Genomic DNA, 18,586 nt, shown 5'->3' with positions numbered 1-18,586 from the left:
CAAATAAACAAGAGCCAGAACAAAACCTAACCCTATTATAAAAGAAGGACTTGACTGACCTCCAGGTTACTTCAGGTACCTACAGTAGATTTCAGGGAGACTCAAAAGTATGCAGGGCTAGCTGGAGTTTTCTGTTTTGCCATGTGAAGACTTTGGTAATGCCCATTTTAATAGGCAAATAATGCCTATTTTGCCTGTTCCCACCACACAATACCATTGAAATCCAACCATTTAATTAGATGGGTTGATAAGGGCTGGAAAAAAAAAACGGGAGGGAATTGTAGCTCATTAGTTTGCCTTTCCTGATTAAGAAAATATAATAATGCAAGAAAACTCTTACTCTGTTAATTGAAGCTATTATCTGGGCTTTCTTGTCTGCTTGTGATGTTAGAAGTTACTGTTAATTTATAATATGTATGTATGTGTCAAGGGAGGTAATTATTGCAGAGAAAATGCATACCACTTCCATAACTTGGTACTCTCTGGATTATAATTATTAATCAGCATGGCTATGTAGGAGTTGTAGTCCCCACACATCTTGGAAGGATATCGGGTCAAAGAAGGCAACTATGGCTGTTAGGCCTGTTACTCTAATGAGATATCACATTAATAAAATGTCTCTTTTTATAGTAGTGTATATTATTAAATGTTTAATGCAGTAAAATTATAGATGGAAATACATTTCCTCCTAATCTGCATAATCTCATCTACATATTACCTGTATTTGTAATAAATAGTACCATAGTGGGAACAGCTACTGCAACTCATACATAAAAATATGGAACGTCAGGTATTAATATTTAATTCAACAGATATTACTCAACTAACTTAGAAGTGTGCCTAATATTGTTGCCTTAGAGCTGCTTTTCACTTGATAGTTTATAATTGTAGGAAATCTGTGAGCAATGCATGCACATTTAAATAATTCCTGAGGATTTAATTAGTACATAACCTCATTGAAAAATATTGTACTTAAGATGATATTACTTAATTTGATTTGACAGTTCTTTTTCTGGTATCAAATTTTGGATGGCGTCTTCATACAAGCATGAAAACTATTATTTTATAACAGGTTTGAATTAACCCTAACACAATAACTTCACTGTTGGACCTTTCTGACAAAATGCTAGTTATTAATGCTTCAGTATGTATTAACAGAGACTAGTACTGACTCCGAACATTGTTCCTTTTAAGTTGCGGTAACATGGCAGATGCATTTATGTGATTTTGTAATTATACTTTTGCAATGATGTCAAATTTGGTTTAAAGTTGGAACGTTTTTACTTTTCCAGTGTAGTGGTGACTTTTTATTGTACCATGTTCAATGTGCACAAAATAATATATAATACAACAGCTCATATTGTAGTGTATGAAATGGGAAAATACCCATTCCATGGAATATATCTATGACATCAAACACACAGTTGTAAAGAAATCTACTATGGATATCTTTTTGCTTCTAATCAGGATTTTTTCAGAAATACTGCAGAGGTAGTAGGGATGTGTCTAATTGTTCTCCTTGTTACAAGCTTTTGGGAAAATATTTTTTTGCATAGAAAATTATACCCCTATAAAATACACTTAATGTAACTCATTTAAAATATGGAAGTGCAAAGAATAATGTTCCATTTATTTTCTGGTAAAAACAAGCCACCTTGTGATGCAGTATGAAATAAACTCCTAAGAGTGGTACTGGCTTTTTAATGCACTTCTCATTTTAAGTTTAAAGGTCACCACATTTCACTTATAACCTTTTTCATATTTGTACAGTACCTCAATACTGCATCTCTAGTGTTGATGACTGGGATCCAAAGATTAGGATTCAAAGATTTCAGAATGTCCAATGGAACTGTAGTTTTTTTTTTTTCCAGAGCAGCAATCTATGACTTATTACAAACTGTTACTAAAATCCCACTTAATTTTTAAAAAGTTTATCATGCAGCATGAGTTTCTACTTGAGAAATGAAAGTCCAACATTTCTTTAGATATGTAATATAGTACTCATTTACTAGTTGCTGAACTCTGGTTAATGTAACTGAATTACAATAAAATAATCTGAATTAAAAATCAGTAGTAAAAAAATCCAATGACTTTTATGGTAGCTAAACCCTATTTCTATGTAGATGTTTTTATTATGATGTAATAATTATTCATATTTAGCCTATAAGTGGTTTATTTTACTGTGAACTGGAAACACCATTTATGGTTCATATCAGAATTCCTTTTCATTGTTTAATATTTTGATTAACTCCTTATTAAGACTCTTCCCAAATCCAGACTTAGTTTTCTCACTTTGTTGAATACAGATACCTTCAAATAGACAAACAGTGCAGCATAACATTTGCAAGTATTTGATAAACAGAGGGAGAGAAACAATGTATGGACTTAAACCATAATTGTTGTATTACTAATGCAAAATCATACAAGTTTCATTATGAAAATGACAAACACAGAACCAGTTTATGCTTTTGTTGAAAGTTTAAAGAAAAGAACTAAAACCGTGAGAAGCACATGCATAGTTGGGATGAAAACATTTTCTGTTGTGTTCTGAGATCATCATTTATCCCCCAAAGGTTAACGCAGCAGATATCCATTTCAGTGAAAGCTGAGAAAGTTTAGAAGTCCCAAAATGTTTGTTCAGGTTAAGTCCCAGCTATCTGCTGTGCAACTTGCCTTTGAACTCTAAATATAGTATCCTGAAAAGAGAGATATTTTAAGCTAAATCAACAGCTTATGCTTACCTGGTGTGAATTTTAATTTGGACTCTGTTTCTACATGGTTTCAAAAATATTTTGACAGGTGGTTTAGGTATATGTAATACAATCTTCAACAAATAACAAGTTCAAAGCACTATGGGAGAGAGATGCACAACTGGATTTTTTAAGCGTGTCTACTGATGAGCTATAGCCATCAAAGAGGCATTCCACAGTGTTCTCTTTTGAAGTCCTGGGCCTAATGAAGACATAACAACATTCTTATCTGTCCTTAAGAGATTGAAAATGGACTGGAGCTCATGTACTTTCCTTCATTTGCTGACATTAACCATAGTTTATCATTGCAATATTATATCAGTGAGAGATTCTAACTAGGCTTTCCAAATTCTTGTTAGTAGGAAATATAATTATGTTAATTATAATACATTATCCAGGTACAACTGGAACTATGCTAATTAATGGTGATAATGAGACTTGGGAATTTGGAGTGTAAACTTTCATTCAAAAACCTTTCCTATGCTGCAAGTCATGTTCCAATACTTCTGAGGAAGTTTGGCTTACAAGGGAATTTGCTCTTTATTTGGATGCTTGCCAGACTTCTGCCAGTCCTTATAGAAACAAACATCCTTTTACCTTTGAAGAAATGGAAATAGCTACCACTATGCAAGTGTTTTTCTGTTGCAGCAGGAGGCACCTTTCTAATCCCTCATTAAAAGAGTTTCTGAACATTCTGTTTGAGAGCCAAAATCAATTACAATCAAAAATTGTAAAAAAAATTGTGTTCTTTTTTGCTAATGGCCATCCTCTGCTTTTCAAATGGACTGGGCTGCATAATCCACATATTTCCAAAGTTTTCTTATTAGTGTTTACAGAGAAAAGTGCTGTCTTCATAATGAAAGCTTTATAAATGCATGGAAATTTAGGAAAAGTAAGGGTTGTTTGTCACTAAACACAAATATTGAAGGAGAAATGTTCTTGTAGCTCAGCATTCTATTGTGTGTTCTTAGCCACCAGAAGCAAGAAGTTGTGAAACTACAGCATTAAATATTGGTGACTACACCATTTTGGTATAGTAATTGTTGAAGAATTGGTTTTTGTGAGTTTTAATATATAGAGCTCTAGTTACTGGGATAAGTGCAAAGTAGATTAAAGTTGTCTTCCTGATTACAATTGTTTTCCAAAAAATGAGAGAAAGCCTTGTGGTACCAGTATACATCACTTCTGAAGATAGTGAGACCATGAATGCAAAGTGTAGTTTCCTTCCGTTTATAACTATTTGATCATCTTATCAATAGGCAAATAATAATAATAATATATAAAATCATTGAGTTTGGGGGAGTTAAATTAAATGCTAAATAATATATAATAAGCAATACAGTATCTAAAATATTTCAAATAGTTATACAAATAATCCAGGCCCTTCATAGGTATAATTGGCACTTAAAATGTAATCCTACACATTTACTTTGCACAGTGTTGGACTTAATCCTAAACAAGAGTACAAAGGATTTCTCCCATAGTGCTGTAATCTACAAATCCCACTGGGAATATTTTTGAAGGAATATGATTGACATTTAAGTCAACACACATCACTCAATACTATGCATTTATTTCTTGAAAGGAACTTCCTTTTATGCATAGGATTGCATCCGTATCTAAGTGCAGAATCTAGTTCAAAACTTGTTTTTAGAAAGGAAAAACAAAATCTAATAACTTAAAGCTAAGAAAGCTACTTAAACCTTCAAACTTAAGTTTCAGGTCTAAGTTATTCAAATTTGAGAAATGAACAGAAAAGCATTCTTAAAATCTTATGAAAATTCAAAATTCCTTTAAAATTTTGAAAATATCATTTTAGAAATAATTCTCTACCACTCAAGGACAGTGGTGCCTCAATGAAATACAAAAACTAATTTCTTAAATTTTGATGGATTATTTCCAAATTATATATACAATATAAACAGAATAAACTTATTCTGATAGTGAAGAAACTGTTTGCAAAGCAACTGTTATACAGATTTTTTTTGCTCTTGTTCCAATAGTTTCTTTACTAGTTTCTCTAAAGTAAAAAGATGTTCATCTACGTCTTCTGGTACAAGATCCCTGAGGGAATTGCAAAGTTCAAATAGGTATTCTGTATTTCTTCCACTAGGACCAACTGCATTAAAAATCTGTTTGGCAATTTCTTCTAGGGGTGCTGGTCCGAGGTAGTTAGGGTTTTCACAGGTTCCAATATATAATAGCACGTTAAAAGGTTCCACTGCAGGATCTTTGGGATAGAAGACAATAGTTGTAGTCCTATATCCACCCTTCTCTCGAAAGTCAAGATAGGCTTTTACTTTAACTTCTTGTCCTATTGGCAGTTTGTATGCAACACCCCATACGCAGCCCTGTAGAAGAATACAATCAGAAAGGTAAAACATACAAAGATGAGACTCTATAAAGATTTTCAGAAGTTTACTTTATCTCTACTCTTCCAAACCTTTCTTGTCAGTAATGCATGCACATAACTTCTTTAATGAAAGAAAGACTAGAAAACAGGATATTAATGATGGAACTGCAGGTTCCCAAACCCATGTTTCCAATTCTTCACCTGCTCTCCTCCCTTTAACATGTTTTTCTTCTATGGTTTTAGTCTGGTTAAGAACTCTCTTTCTACTCTCTGTGCAGGTACTTCACCTAACACGTACTGTTAATTTAGCAGGATATATTGATAGAAATATGCTAAAAATATTGCTAATTTCTACAGTATTAGTTGTATATTAGTAATTCTGGATGACCTCAGAGTATTGATTTAAAATAGCTAGTTTGCAATGATTGGAGTTCATTTTATAATACAAATGCTGGGGAAAGAAAGAGAAAAAAACCAAGCTAAAGTATTCTTTGCTTATAGAGGAAGCTGTCTGCTAACATAATAGGATCTAACTGCACAGCAGTATGAAAAAAACTTACCAGAAAAGTACAGTAACAGACACTGTGTTGCATTTTGCTGATCTTGTCAAGTACAAAAGGTTGAAATCTGTAGCTGCCATTAATTCGGCAGCATTACAGGAAAGTTAGTGGTGTTCAAACCACCTTGTTTTTATGACATTCATATATATTCTCAAGAACATATAAATACTGGGGGAGTATCACTGATGCTACTTAGAAAACATGCACAATTGAGGCTTCAGGGCTATATGCAGCCATCGTATCCCTTCAAAACTTGCCTCCAATTGTAATTTTTAAGGCGTTAGGAGAAAAACTATTCAGTGCATCATAAGTAAACTGTATTTAATTTAACATAATTTACATTATATCACAGTTAAACTATGGCAAAATAATTTTTATTTTGGTCTCAGTCACTTTTTAATCCTGGCTTTGCTTAATTTTTATACTGGGTCCCTAGCATATCATCTATAAGTCAAGAGTGGTCCTTAGTCTGAACATTCCTAATTTAGACGAAATCAAGGTGATAAATAATTGAAATATGAACTTAGCTTATTTTGTTTTATTTCACATCTTTGACTTCAGAATGTTTCACATGTATTTTCAGTAATCATTGCAATAATCCTATAAGACACTGTAAGTTTTTACCTTTGCTCTTCAGATGGACCTCAAAGAAGAGATTGAGAACCCAAGGCTGAAAATTTAATTCACCCATGAGTTTGCAGCTGATTTGAGGATGGAACTGAGATTCTCATGGCTCACATTTTTACTCTCTGATCCTAGGCAAGTTTACTTCAAATAAGTAGGTTTAGTGGTACCTATCTGTGTAAAATTGTAGTTTTAGCATCAGTGTTGCAGTATTTAACAGCAGGTCATAGGAAGGGAGCAGTTGTTTACTTTCCTTGTACTAGAAATAGAACATTAACTTCCAAAGAGGTTTAAAATAAAAACATTGTGATTTTCAACAGCATGTTAAATTACTAGGCTAATCCACAGATTATGTGAAGATGAATAACTATAGGGTAAAAAGATCAAGGAAATCATGCAAGTATGAGATAAATTACAATGGCAAAAGAGTATACTAAGGAGCGCATTGGAACTGTGAGTCTCAATTTTTTTTTTAAAAGAAACATAATGGAATATGCCCTGAAGAACCAGCACTTCAGAGAGCAGACAATTTTTTAAATGTTTAATTGTTTTGTATATTTCCTTATTGAAAGTTTATTTTATGACATAACACTGACCAAATATATTTTAAATAAAATTGTGTTTCTATGAGGCAGGACACTGAATTTCTTTACTATTAATAAAGGGTAAATATCTGCTTTAGCATTCAGCAGGATATTACTTTCTTGCTCACATATGGTGGAATCCAACACAAATACTGAAAGTATGTATACTGGCAAGAAATGCCACTGGGAGGGAGAATTTGGCACAGGATGTCTCTAAGAGTGCTATCTGATTGCATATTTTGTAGTCTGCAATGTGTCTCATCAGTGCTCTCTTCAACCATGGAGGCATCCACAGGTAGAACCAGACATTATAAGGAGCATATATTTTTCCTTATTCATTTTTTTGTTCATATCCACTCTGTGAAACTAATAATAAGCTTGCCTGGAAGTCAAATTACCTTTTATACCAGGATCTCATTACAGGTAGTCCTCGCTTAACAACCATTAGTTCAGTGACCGTTTGAAGTTATGACGGCACTGAATGAATGGTAGTTATGGCTTGGACTTATGGTAGTTAGTCCTCGAAATTATGGCCATTGCAGCACCCCCCCGCAATCACATGATCAAAATTCAGGTGCTTGATAGCCTGCCTGCATTTACGACCACACTGTGTGCTTCAACTCCCCCTACCCGCCTATCTTCCCACCCATCTCTGCCCTTTTGGCCCCCCTACACTCCACTGCCTAACTATACAATTTATTATACAATCATATACCACAGCGGCTAGGTTTACCCCTGTACTAAGCCATAATGTGATTTTTATGTGTGAACTCATTCAAAGCATTAAACATATATTGGTGAAAACAGAATAATAGTAATTATTTGGAAGAGATTTTGGAAGAGTTGTGTCTGATAAATATAAAAAGGGTAGCCTCCTATGTTTATAAAGCCTTCTGCCTTTCTTCTAATTGCATAAGTTTAGGTTACAGCCAAATCTTCCTTTTTTTTGCTTCACAGATTATTTCTTAAATTCTAAAAGGAGGATTAGGATGTATTTGGGAAGAGTTGGGGGGAGATGGGTGGGTGGGGGAAGTTGAGGGGAGGCAAGCCAGCAGGGCAGGAGAAGTGTGAGATCCTCACCTAATGATGGTGTGGTCCTTGCCTAACAACTGGAACTGGGACTACTGGAACTGCTGTTGCTAAGTGGTGCAGTCTTGTGATCCTTTGCCTAATGGCTGCTTTGCTTAGCGGTGGAAGTTCCGGTCCCAATTAGGGTCATTAAGCAAGGACTACCTATACTTTGGCAAGCTAAATTGGGAACAAGGAGTTGCTGAGATGAATTATCGAATCCTTGTGTTCAAATATAAAAATAACTATTATGGGACCACTAATTACAATACAATTCCTTGTAACTGCGACATAATTTGTGGGGGGTGGGGGGGATGGAGATAGAGAAAGAAGCTCATGTTTGTTTGGCAGACAGTGTCAAGTTGTTAGATTTACTTCCATATATACACATTAATTCTCAGCTATTTTCCAGGAGTCCTAATGCACACTTCAGTAAAAGCTGAATGGAGAAAGAGCAGGAAAGAAAGAAAAAGAAGAGATCTCAAAGGTGAACAGGAATCAGTTTGTTTGAGACCAGTATCATGCACATTAGGAGACTTTTTCGGGGAAATGGAACTAGTTTCTTTAGCTGAATGGTTTATAAACAGCTGTATACTATTTTAGCCATTTCTCTATAGGAACAGTTTTATTTGCCCATGAAAAAGTCAATTTGGTACATGTTAGGCTCAAGCTTGTTCCTACATCATAACTTTGAAGATCCTTCTTCATATCTTTGGGGAAAAATGACAAAATTGAAACCCTATTCATATTTACTCTGCAGTAAATTACACTGTGTCCATATGAATTTACACACTAATAGATGTGTATAGGATTGCAGTTTAAAAGTCTAGCTTTCGCTGTATTTCAGAGTTAAGAAGGTAGTTTCCTACTACTATTGAGGACAAAGTATACCTATAGAGCATGTAAAAATGCAACTACTATACCTCAGGATCTTCAATAAGTGTCACAACTCTTCCAGGCTAAAATTTAAAAACAAACAACACTTTTTCAGTAAGAACTTTAATTGTCAGAGCAGATGCAAAAGTGGATTTTTTGTAAAACCAAAACCAAAACCAAAACCACAAGATTATTAAATAAATACAATATACAGTGGTACCTCGGTTCACGAACTTAATTCGTTCTGCGACTCTGGTCGCGACCCGAATTGGTCACAACCCGAATCAAATTTTCCCATAAGGTTCAATGTAAATACGGTTAATCCGTTCTGAACCATATGTATTTTTTTAAACCACAAAAATATGAAACAAAATACAGTACGAAGAGAGAGAACTCTAACCTTGCTCGACGTGACTTCTGGTGTGGAGGACAGGAAGGCGGGTGGGGAGGCGGTTATTGTTTGGAGGGAGAGTCCCCCTCCCTACAGGAAGCCACGACCACGTGTCACAGGAGGGAAAATGGCCGCGGATCCTGTTCGTCACCCGATCCAGCGTTCGCGAACGGAAGCAAAATTTTGCGAACGGTGCTGTTCATGACCCGAATTGGTCGTAAACAGAAGCGTTCGTGACCCGAGGTACCACTGTATCTGGAAGTGTTTGACTTCTTTCATAGTGACGGTATATTTGCTGGCTGAGGAGATTATACTTGATAAGAATGCATAATGTGACCGATTAATTTTTAATCATTTTATTTATGTACTACAAGTGCTTTTAGGCTGGTTTAATCAAACAAAACAATTCAACTCAGTAGTAACAACAAACCAACAATAAGCAGTGCCCATGTGCATCTCAGGCACATTATCATTGGTTTATCAACTCCTGAATGCCTGGTTAAACATGCAGGTTTTCAGAGACTTTTAAAATGTTAATAATGAGGATGATGATCTTAGTTTAAGAGGCAGCTGCTTCCATAGAGGGGAGCTCCAGTGCAGAATGCTTGCCTTTGAGTCCCTCCTGCGGATTTCTGGGATGTGTGGAGATTCTAAGTGTGCTCTTTCTACTTGCATGCCTTGTGGAGGCAGCTTCTGCTTGGAGCAAATGATTTCACAGATACCCAGTTCTCTTAGCACCTTGAATTGCATCCATAAACAAACTGGCAATCCTAATATTTGTGTTGTATGATAATAATGGAATGTTCCCATTAGTACATGGGCAGCTGCATTTTGTTCCAGCTGAAGTTTTTTGGGGGGTCTTCAAGAACAGTCCCCTGTATAGTGAACTGCAGTAATTCAGTTGGGAGGGGACAAGGCATGAATGTCTCTTGCCAGTGCCTCCTGTTCCAGAAACTGTTGTAACTGGCACACCAGTGGCAGCTGGCAAAAGTTCTTCTGGCCACAGGTTTCACTTGCAGGAGAATCCCCAGGTTATAGATCAGATCCTTCTGAGGGCACGACCCCACCTATAGCTAATATTGCTACTGTCCCAGAATTGTTTGGCTTCTAAACAGCATGAGTAAGGCCTGTTATCTTCATGTTTCTCCCCCTTGATTTATTATTTTTTTTACTTGTGCTACATTTCTTTTATTCTAATGAAATCAAATAAATTGTTCTACTAGGTCTTTTCTCTGCCAGTTAGCTGAAAACGTTTTTTTCTGTTTCAACACTATTGTAGATGAATATATTCCACCCAAAACAAAATCAATCAACGAGGGTTTCATGAATGTGTGCATGTCACACAATGCCAAAAATAAATAAGCCATATTATGTATTGTCGAAGGCTTTCACGGCCGGCATACGATGGCTGGTGTGGGTCTTCCGGGCTGTGTGGCCATGTTCTTGAAGTTCTGTTTCCTAACGTTTCGCCAGCACCTGTGACTGGCATCTTCAGAGTGCAGGAACACAGTCAGGAGCAGTTCTCCTGCATCACCCTGGGCACAGAGAGAACTGCTCCTGACTGTGCTCCTGCACTCTGAAGATGCCAGTCACAGGTGCTGGCGAGACGTTAGGAAACAGAACTTCAAGAACACGGCCACACAGCCCGGAAGACCCACACCAGCCACCAAGCCATATTATGTTTAACTTAGATATGAAATAGGGAGCTTAACAGCAGAACACTCTCTTGTTGATTTTTTATTTACTTGGTTGCCAGGAAAATCTTTTATGGGAACAGGGAATATGGAAACCTCAGTTCCTGTTGACGGGAATATTATTCACTAATTTGTCTCCAGGCAACTCACTTGCTAGGCTCTCTACCTCATCTGATTTTTTTAAAAAGATGATGATGATGATGATATAATAGCAGGAAGCTGGCATGTTACAAAGCACAAGCCTCTAGAGTCATGTAGTCTTTGAATCCCACATAAGTCTTACTGGGAGATGGGGCTTGGCCTCAGGAGTTTGCTTGCATTCTGATAAATGAATATTGTGTGATTGGCTATGCATACTACAACAGCTATGCTCTCAATCCACCTACCACTATGTTTTCAAAATGTTAATGGGCCCCTGGCCCATAACAACTAAGTATGCCCCCTGTTCTATACTTTGTAATCATCAGTAAGGTCAGATGGGTGATGAGATTTGGTCTCAGGAATGTATCCATGCACTGTACTCAAGAATGATCTCATTTGGACAGGTGCATGTATAGCTTAAGAATGGAGTGTCCTCTCCACCACAAACAGGTTCTTTCTGCCCAGTTTTCTAACTCTGTTAATTGGCAATCTGGTAGCTAACAGCTTGGAAATTGACACTGTGTTATCTTAGCTAAAAACCCATTAAAAGGCCTAAGCTAAGGTGCTACCTCTCAGTCTTAGTTCATGTCAACAACATAGGAATCTGCGTTAAAGTTAATTCGTGGTTACTATTTCTCTGAACTCTTTTAAAAGACAGAAACATTTACAATTTATAAACTGATAATTAAATTAAAGCACTTTTTCATTAAATGTTCAGAAGCACATAGGTACTGTTTTATTCAATTGCAAAGATGTTCAGATGATTGATTTGAATGTTGTACCTAAGTTTTCTAATTTCTGTATTATATTCCATTATCTACATTAGTATTGATTTGAATCAGAAAACCTTAATCTTTATAGCTTTCTTTGGTATTACAAATGAAAAAAAATGCAAATATATATTATTTAAAAAGTTTTTTTTCGTAGATTTACTGTGGATGTTCTAGCCTTATGTTGAAATGTTATAAGGAGCATATGCCTTTAAATGAATTTTCAAAATTTATTGTAAGGATTTCAGATTGGAGATGTGAATTTGCATATAAAAAGTAAACATCATTATTTGAAAGGTATAAACTCTACTGAATATTAATGTTGTTGCATATTTTCTAATCCCAGAAGAATACCAATTATTTCTAAGTATTGGCTCATTTATGTTGAAGTCAGTGAGTATTTCTGATGACTGACAAATCTGCTGCATATACAGCAGTAAATAACATAGCCTTGCCTTGTCAATGCCATTCTCCTAGAATGCTAGATGTTTCTGAACTCCATTGTTTCCTCTGCTCAACAAATACTATTTAGAATTTCATAAGCTCTGTAACCCTTGTATAGTAAGAGGCATGCTAGGTTCCAAAGTACTGTAAAATTTAATATTTTTGTTCAAATATTTTTATTTTTTATAAAATAGGAAAGGCTTTATTTGTTTTAATTTTAATCCATAAGTATTGTTATTAATTTATGGCAGGCAATGCTTCCTGAAAAGCATTTCCTGATATGTTCCTTAATAACTAAGCCATAGCTTATTCTCAGTCCTTTATTCAGACTACAAATTCAAAATATGGCTATGATTAATATAGCAGAAAAGTCAAGTATTAAAAAAAAAATGTTTTTCCTTAAAAGAGCCCTCACAGAATCCTGTGACATGACCTTAGAACTTCCCTGCAATGAAGACAAATTTAAGAATGTCTTACAGGTCTTAAAGGGAACTTGCTTTTACGTGAATTTGCCATTAAAAAAGCCTTGCACATGTTTGTTACGTTTTCGCAAATTCAGAGTTTCAAAAGCAAATTGAAAGGGTTTTTTTATGAGAAATCCCTGAAAGTTGGACAAGCATACATCACTGAGATCTGTGCCTATAATCTGTAAGCAATGAACAGTATATTGTTATAATTAAACAGACACCAGTACTAATAACTAAAATCCTTCATTCTGAGGAAATTAGTGGTGGTGATTCCAAACGTGTTGGAATGGTTTGATGAAGGCCGCGCTCGGGGAGATAAGCATTTCTTTAGCCCCCAGCAGGAGTGTGGGAAGGTTAAGAAGATGAGACTGGCACCACCCTAAGGAATTCAGGGTGTTTTGGCTTGCTGGCTTGGGAAGTTTAGATTCAATCTGGAGAGATTCTGTCTTGGAGGTGGAAGCTAATACATGCAACAGAACTGTATCCATACTGTCTCGTGGAGTTCTTTGGGCTGAACCTGACAAAACACCTGTTTTACACTTAAATTATTAAGTACTTGTATGCATAGAAAGAAGCATTTTAAAATTTGGCCATATATATTAACACCCCCCCCCCATATTCACAAATGATCTGGACCAAGACAGCCAGTTTGCTTATAATACTAAATTATTCAGAAGGGTGAAATCCAGTGCTTTCTGGCTGTGTTTGACATCACCTATTTAGAATTCTGTTTAACCACAAAGAAGCAGTTTGTTAGTCTATGCTGCTTGCACACTTCTGTTTAACCCCACAGAATTTTGGTTCAGACCAAAAGGCCATTGGTTTTAGTGGACAATATAATTCCTATGGGTAGCATGTAAAAATGAATAATAGCACTTCTGTTGGTATACCCCAGCAGTTTGAGAGTCATATTTCCATGGTTTCTGGATTGTTACAGGACAGAAACAAGTGAAAATTACTGGTTGGCACACAACTCCATGCAAATCATATGCAGAGCCTTCAGATTTATTTATCCCTGGTAGTTATGGGAATGACCTAAGAGTACTTGTCACCACATTCTACTCATATGCTATATACAGCCTTATTTATTTATTTAAAAGATTTATATAGCCTCCCATCTTATGTACCTTAAAGCTGGGCGACTTACAAACAGCAATATAAACATAGAACCAGCATAAAAACTCCCAGTGCCCCTAAAAACAGCATACCCTTCACATCTACAAACAACTTTACCAGGCTTCAGCCACATGCTACCCTGGTTCTGTGGGAAAATCCAGGTCTTCAAGACTTTTCAGAAAGCCAGGAAGGTAGGGGCCTGCTGGATCTCAGGGGGAAGGGTGTTCCAAAGGGCAGGAGCTGCTACCACAAAGGCATGCTACCAAGGTCCCACTAGATGGCAACATCTAAGGGAAGGGATCTGGAATGCACCCACCATATCTGATCTGGTGGAGAGGGTAAATACCTTCAGGTGGTCCTGTAAATAACCTGGCCCCATGCCATTCAGGGCTTTAAAGGAGATACAAACCTTGAATTGCACCCAAAAAAAGAAATTGGAAGCCCGTGCAGGTTGCATAGCAGCAGTGTAACATGGGCAAACCATGGGATGCCCAAAACTGCACACGCCACTGCATTCTGGATCAACTCTGTCTTACGGGTTCCACTTTCATGTAATGTTCAGATGCAGCCACTATGAAATGCTGTGAAATATCTCTATTAAAAATGGAGGGAACAAAATGGCAAATTAAACAAATTAAAAAAACAAAGTGAAAGGATGCATACTGGGCAACATGTCCTAGTCTCACTTATACTACAGCAGTGAGAGAAAGTTTGTAAACATTTTAGACTATCCATAATCCTGCAGTACTATGAGCTACAATGTGCTCTAGCTTCATCTTCAAGACCTATTAGATATGATGTCAACAAAATACTTTCTGTACTTATTGATCAATCCTGTACCTTGATTTGCAAATATTCTGGCCTGTTTCCCTTTATAAAACAGTTTCACTTCATTGATAGTTTGGAGTTGTCTTACGTGAACTCCTTGTTTTAGGTTATGCATAATTTCAGTTGGGTTAACTATTGTAGATACCCAAGAGTCTCCTGTAGAATTTGTTGCTGCCATCCAGAATCTATAGTTCCCTCCCTAATTGTGAACTGTCTGGGTCCTTAGGCTGCAAAGCAGCCCCAATCCATGAAAATTTCCATCACCATGCTTACGATGAACTTTTTTTACTGGAATTCAATGTTTCATTTTCTTTCAACTTAAAATTTCTCATTAATGTCCAAAGCTCCATTTTTGTCTTAGTCTGTCCACAGAACCTTATTCCAATAGCCCGCTGGATCATCTGGGTGATCTTTGGCAAACTTGAAACTTGTGGCATTGTGTTTTTTTGGAGACCAGTGGTTTCCTCTTTGGTAGTCTTCCATACACACCATTTTTCTTCAGTGTCTTCCTTATGGTAGAGTCATGAACACTGACCTCAGTGCATTGTTCAATGCAAGAGTGGCCTGAAAATCCTTTGCTATTCTCTGGGCTTTTTGTGACCTCCCAAAAATTGTACGCCTTGCTCTTGGGGAAATTTTGTGTTGGATGATCACTCCTGGGAGTAACAGTGATGTTGCATTTTCTCCATTTGTACACTACCTGCCTAACTGTGAACTGATGGAGGCCATTCTAGTCTCATGAACACAGACATCTTTTCTGAGGTCTGCAGAATTGGGCATGTTTTCACAAATCTGGATTGTGAACAGTATTCCGATGACAGTCAATGTTTGTGTTTTATTAATATGCTTATATGAGCTCTGAGGACATTGTAGGTCAACATGTTGCAGGATTATGGATAGCTCTAAAGGGTTCACACACTTTTTCTCATCTTCCAAAAAAGATATTGAAGAAAGTTCCTTTAATCAGAATTCTCTTATTAAGTCTGGTGCAATGGTTTATTAGTAAAGAGATGGAAAATTAACTACTCTAATATTTTCTTACAGTTTTTTCATATAATCAGAATTTAACATTTCAAAACAGCAATCATAAAATCAGAGTGGGTGCAGAAATTGTGACCTAGTATAATGTAAGTGCCACTGAATTCAGTGGAGCTCATTCCTAGGTAAGTATGCACATGGTTACAATCTTAGATGTTCATAGTGAAAGAGCTTTGGGCTTGTCATTCTAATGATATATTTATATAAAGAGAGATATGGGGACTACTATGAAGTAATATAAATGGTGTAGACCAAAAGTATTTTTAATCTTGCCAGTTGATCATGCAATGGCCTTATTATTTAAATTTATTGGCCACTCAACTCCAACTACTTTTTCATTGGTTTTAATACTGCTCACATATTAATTTTAAATGAAATGTAGTATTCTGATCTTATCAGTTGATTAATAAGCTCTATAAGTAAATGCAGTCAAAAAACTGAACACCATGGTCTTCATAGCAACCAATATCTGATGTCCAAAACTTAAATGGTTTAAGACCTCTCAACTGAAATATGGAAAAAAAGCAACACTTATTCAGGCAAAAGAACAGTTCACTGAGAGAATAAGGTCTCCTTTGAGATCACTAGAGGAAACACTGTTGGCATGTACTACAATTATCCTGTTTGTCCCTATCAGATTGCGCATTATACAAGAAGGAAAACCTATACATCTGTTAATTGTCTTCATATCTTGAGTGAAGATGTAGCCTCGGAGGAGTTTGAAATTACAAATGCAAACCCACATCTTACCCTAAAAATCTTGGAACACTGCTTGGGTGCTAATTTTAGAAGAACTGTGTGGTCTGCCAGTTCTGTGATAGTATCACTTCAGAAAGTTGTGTGTATGTGAGTATGACAGATTGTTTCTCCAAATAAAAAGAACCCCTCTATATAAAGAAATATTTTACACAAGACACCAAACTAGAAATCCAAGATTCTAGTTTCTCATTTCACAAGTTTTAAAACATTGGATGCACAACTCATCCCACCACAGAGCACATCATGTGCTTGTTTTGCAATCAAGATCCATCTGTAGTAAGTGGAAATTGTTTTTTTAAATATTTGTAACAACTCCCTTCATCTTATACACTTTTATTTACTAGGAAATACCTCATTTTACTTAGTGTAACTTATTCAGAGAAAACATGGAGGATTGAGCTGTGAATGTGAAGTTATTTGTAATATGTGATGTGAATTTTAACAAATTGGCTAAAAATTTTCCCAAATTATATTCAAGAACAAGATAGAGGCGGACATTAAAAGACTTGCTGTCAAATGGCTTAATGCAGTTTTAGAAGTGGACAATGCCTTTCTCAGCCTTGAACAATTATGACATATGTTGCTCAGGAAATGATCACACTTGTTTATATTGCACAATATGCTAAATAATAAACTATGGTTAAACTATACATGCTAAGCCAAAACTAAGCAAATCCTATGTCTTAGTGTGCTGTGTGAATCATGCCATCATATTAAGCCATAATTTGATTTGTTTTGGATAACATATGGGAATATAGGCAGCATTACTCTTGGGTTTGGATTTAAACATGATATTCAAAGTCACATTTTATTTTTTAGCAGAAAATTTGGCTTAGCATGTATAGTTTAACCATAGTTTATTATTTAGCATATTGTGCAATCTTGCCATTGAAGTTCCTTCATAGTCTGCTCTGAAGGAGTCTGAGCAAATATAAATACATTTATAGGAGGTGGCCCAAACATAGAAGCGTACTGCAACCAAGTAAAAGAAAAACTAGCTTGGGAACTCTGTCTTTTCTTAGTTGCCTGACAAGATACACTGTCATGTTCTGCATCCCCCCCAACGAAATAATTGTTGGACCATGGGTAACTTGTACCCAAGTTGCATCGGTAACCGCATTTAGTTAGTATTCAAGGTTTGTCTGTGAATAGACAAGATAGACAAATAAAAAGCATATAGAGTAGTTGTGGGAGACAAAAACACCTTCCCTCCATTATTCCAGCAATAATACGCGCTGGGCTGTGCGTGTGAAAGTGCACCTGGGTTCTGAAATCGCTCCACCCGTAGGAAACGGGCGTTCGGTAACCGAACACGGGAGATCTGCCTCGGCGGTTGTGTACACCAGCAGCAATCCGACCAGTGGGCACGCAGGCAGTTGCCAAGCACCTCTGCAATAGGATGGCTGGCGGGGCAGCTCTTGTCAGTCGCACAGGTCCACCTCCCCAATCCTTTTCCTTTTCTGACCCTCTCTGGCATAGTTCGATTCCAGTCCCAGCGCCCGGCTAGGAGATACAGATTCTCCCCACTAACCAAGAGAGTCCTGGCATCTCTCAGTGCCCCACTGGCACCGAGCGGGTAAACAAAATAGCCCCGTTTCTCCATTCTGCCTGCCTTCCGCAGCTCACCTTGCCCGGCACTCCACGGTGATCCGTGCTGCCTTGCCAGAACCTCCTGCTGTAGCCCGTGATGTATCCTACCATCTTGTCCTCGTAAGGAAAATCCACCTTCCAGATGAGAGAGCCATATCCGAACACCCACATGTTTCTAGCCCCGTCACTCTTTGCTTCGCTGTCTGGGGAGCAGGGAGGGGAAGGGCAACAGCGGCCCTGGGGGCTGCTAGGGCTTTGCATAGTCTCTCCAGCTTTTGTTGAGCAGGCGGGCAGAGCACACGGCAGAGCACAGGGCCCACACTCAAAAGAGCCCCAACCTCTGAGCAGACTCCGCTTCCACTTAACCACGTGCTCCTCCACGGACTGTCTCGCCGGCAGAACTGGGGAGTCAGAGGCGATGCTGGCTTTTTGCTGTAGAGCGAGCCCAAACTACAGCTCCCGGCATCCCTTTCTGAACCCGGAAAAAAGGGCTGGGCTTAGCGGGCTGCTCCTCCTTGGCAAGGCTCTCGACG

General features: G+C 37.2%; 1 protein-coding gene across 2 annotated transcripts; it reads right to left on the bottom strand.

Moving 5' to 3' along the window:
* Positions 1 to 1,111: 1,111 nt before the first annotated feature.
* Positions 1,112 to 18,566, bottom strand: CHAC2 (ChaC glutathione specific gamma-glutamylcyclotransferase 2). Of its 2 annotated transcripts, XM_007439360.4 has the most exons (3): positions 18,090 to 18,566; positions 8,863 to 8,898; positions 1,112 to 5,101 (listed from the first exon to the last, which is right to left on the bottom strand). In XM_007439360.4, the coding sequence occupies exons 1-3, from the start codon at positions 18,312 to 18,314 to the stop codon at positions 4,721 to 4,723; spliced, it is 642 nt and encodes a 213-aa protein (XP_007439422.2). In that variant the 5' UTR covers positions 18,315 to 18,566; the 3' UTR covers positions 1,112 to 4,720. The 2 variants fall into 2 exon arrangements, with proteins under 2 accessions (XP_007439422.2, XP_025029664.2); XM_025173896.2 differs by lacking the exon at positions 8,863 to 8,898.
* Positions 18,567 to 18,586: the final 20 nt, after the last annotated feature.

Source organism: Python bivittatus, unplaced genomic scaffold, assembly GCF_059951505.1.
Source record: "Python bivittatus isolate LINGU-HERP-01145 unplaced genomic scaffold, Pbiv_v1 ctg000020_np1212, whole genome shotgun sequence".
In the NCBI taxonomy this organism is placed as follows: Eukaryota; Metazoa; Chordata; class Lepidosauria; order Squamata; family Pythonidae; genus Python; species Python bivittatus.
Note: the sequence above shows the minus strand (reverse complement) of the source record. Positions and strands in the feature narration are given on the sequence as shown.

Excerpts from the sequence above, each read along its gene's own strand:
- CHAC2 (XM_007439360.4), bottom strand. The coding sequence starts at position 18,314 with ATGCAAAGCCCTAGCAGCCCCCAGGGCCGCTGTTGCCCTTCCCCTCCC. Across the intron at positions 8,899-18,089 it reads ACCGTGGAGTGCCGGGCAAG|CCTGGAAGAGTTGTGACACT; the intron begins GTGAGCTGCGGA and ends TTTAAATTTTAG. Across the intron at positions 5,102-8,862 it reads CACTTATTGAAGATCCTGAG|GGCTGCGTATGGGGTGTTGC; the intron begins GTATAGTAGTTG and ends ATTCTTCTACAG.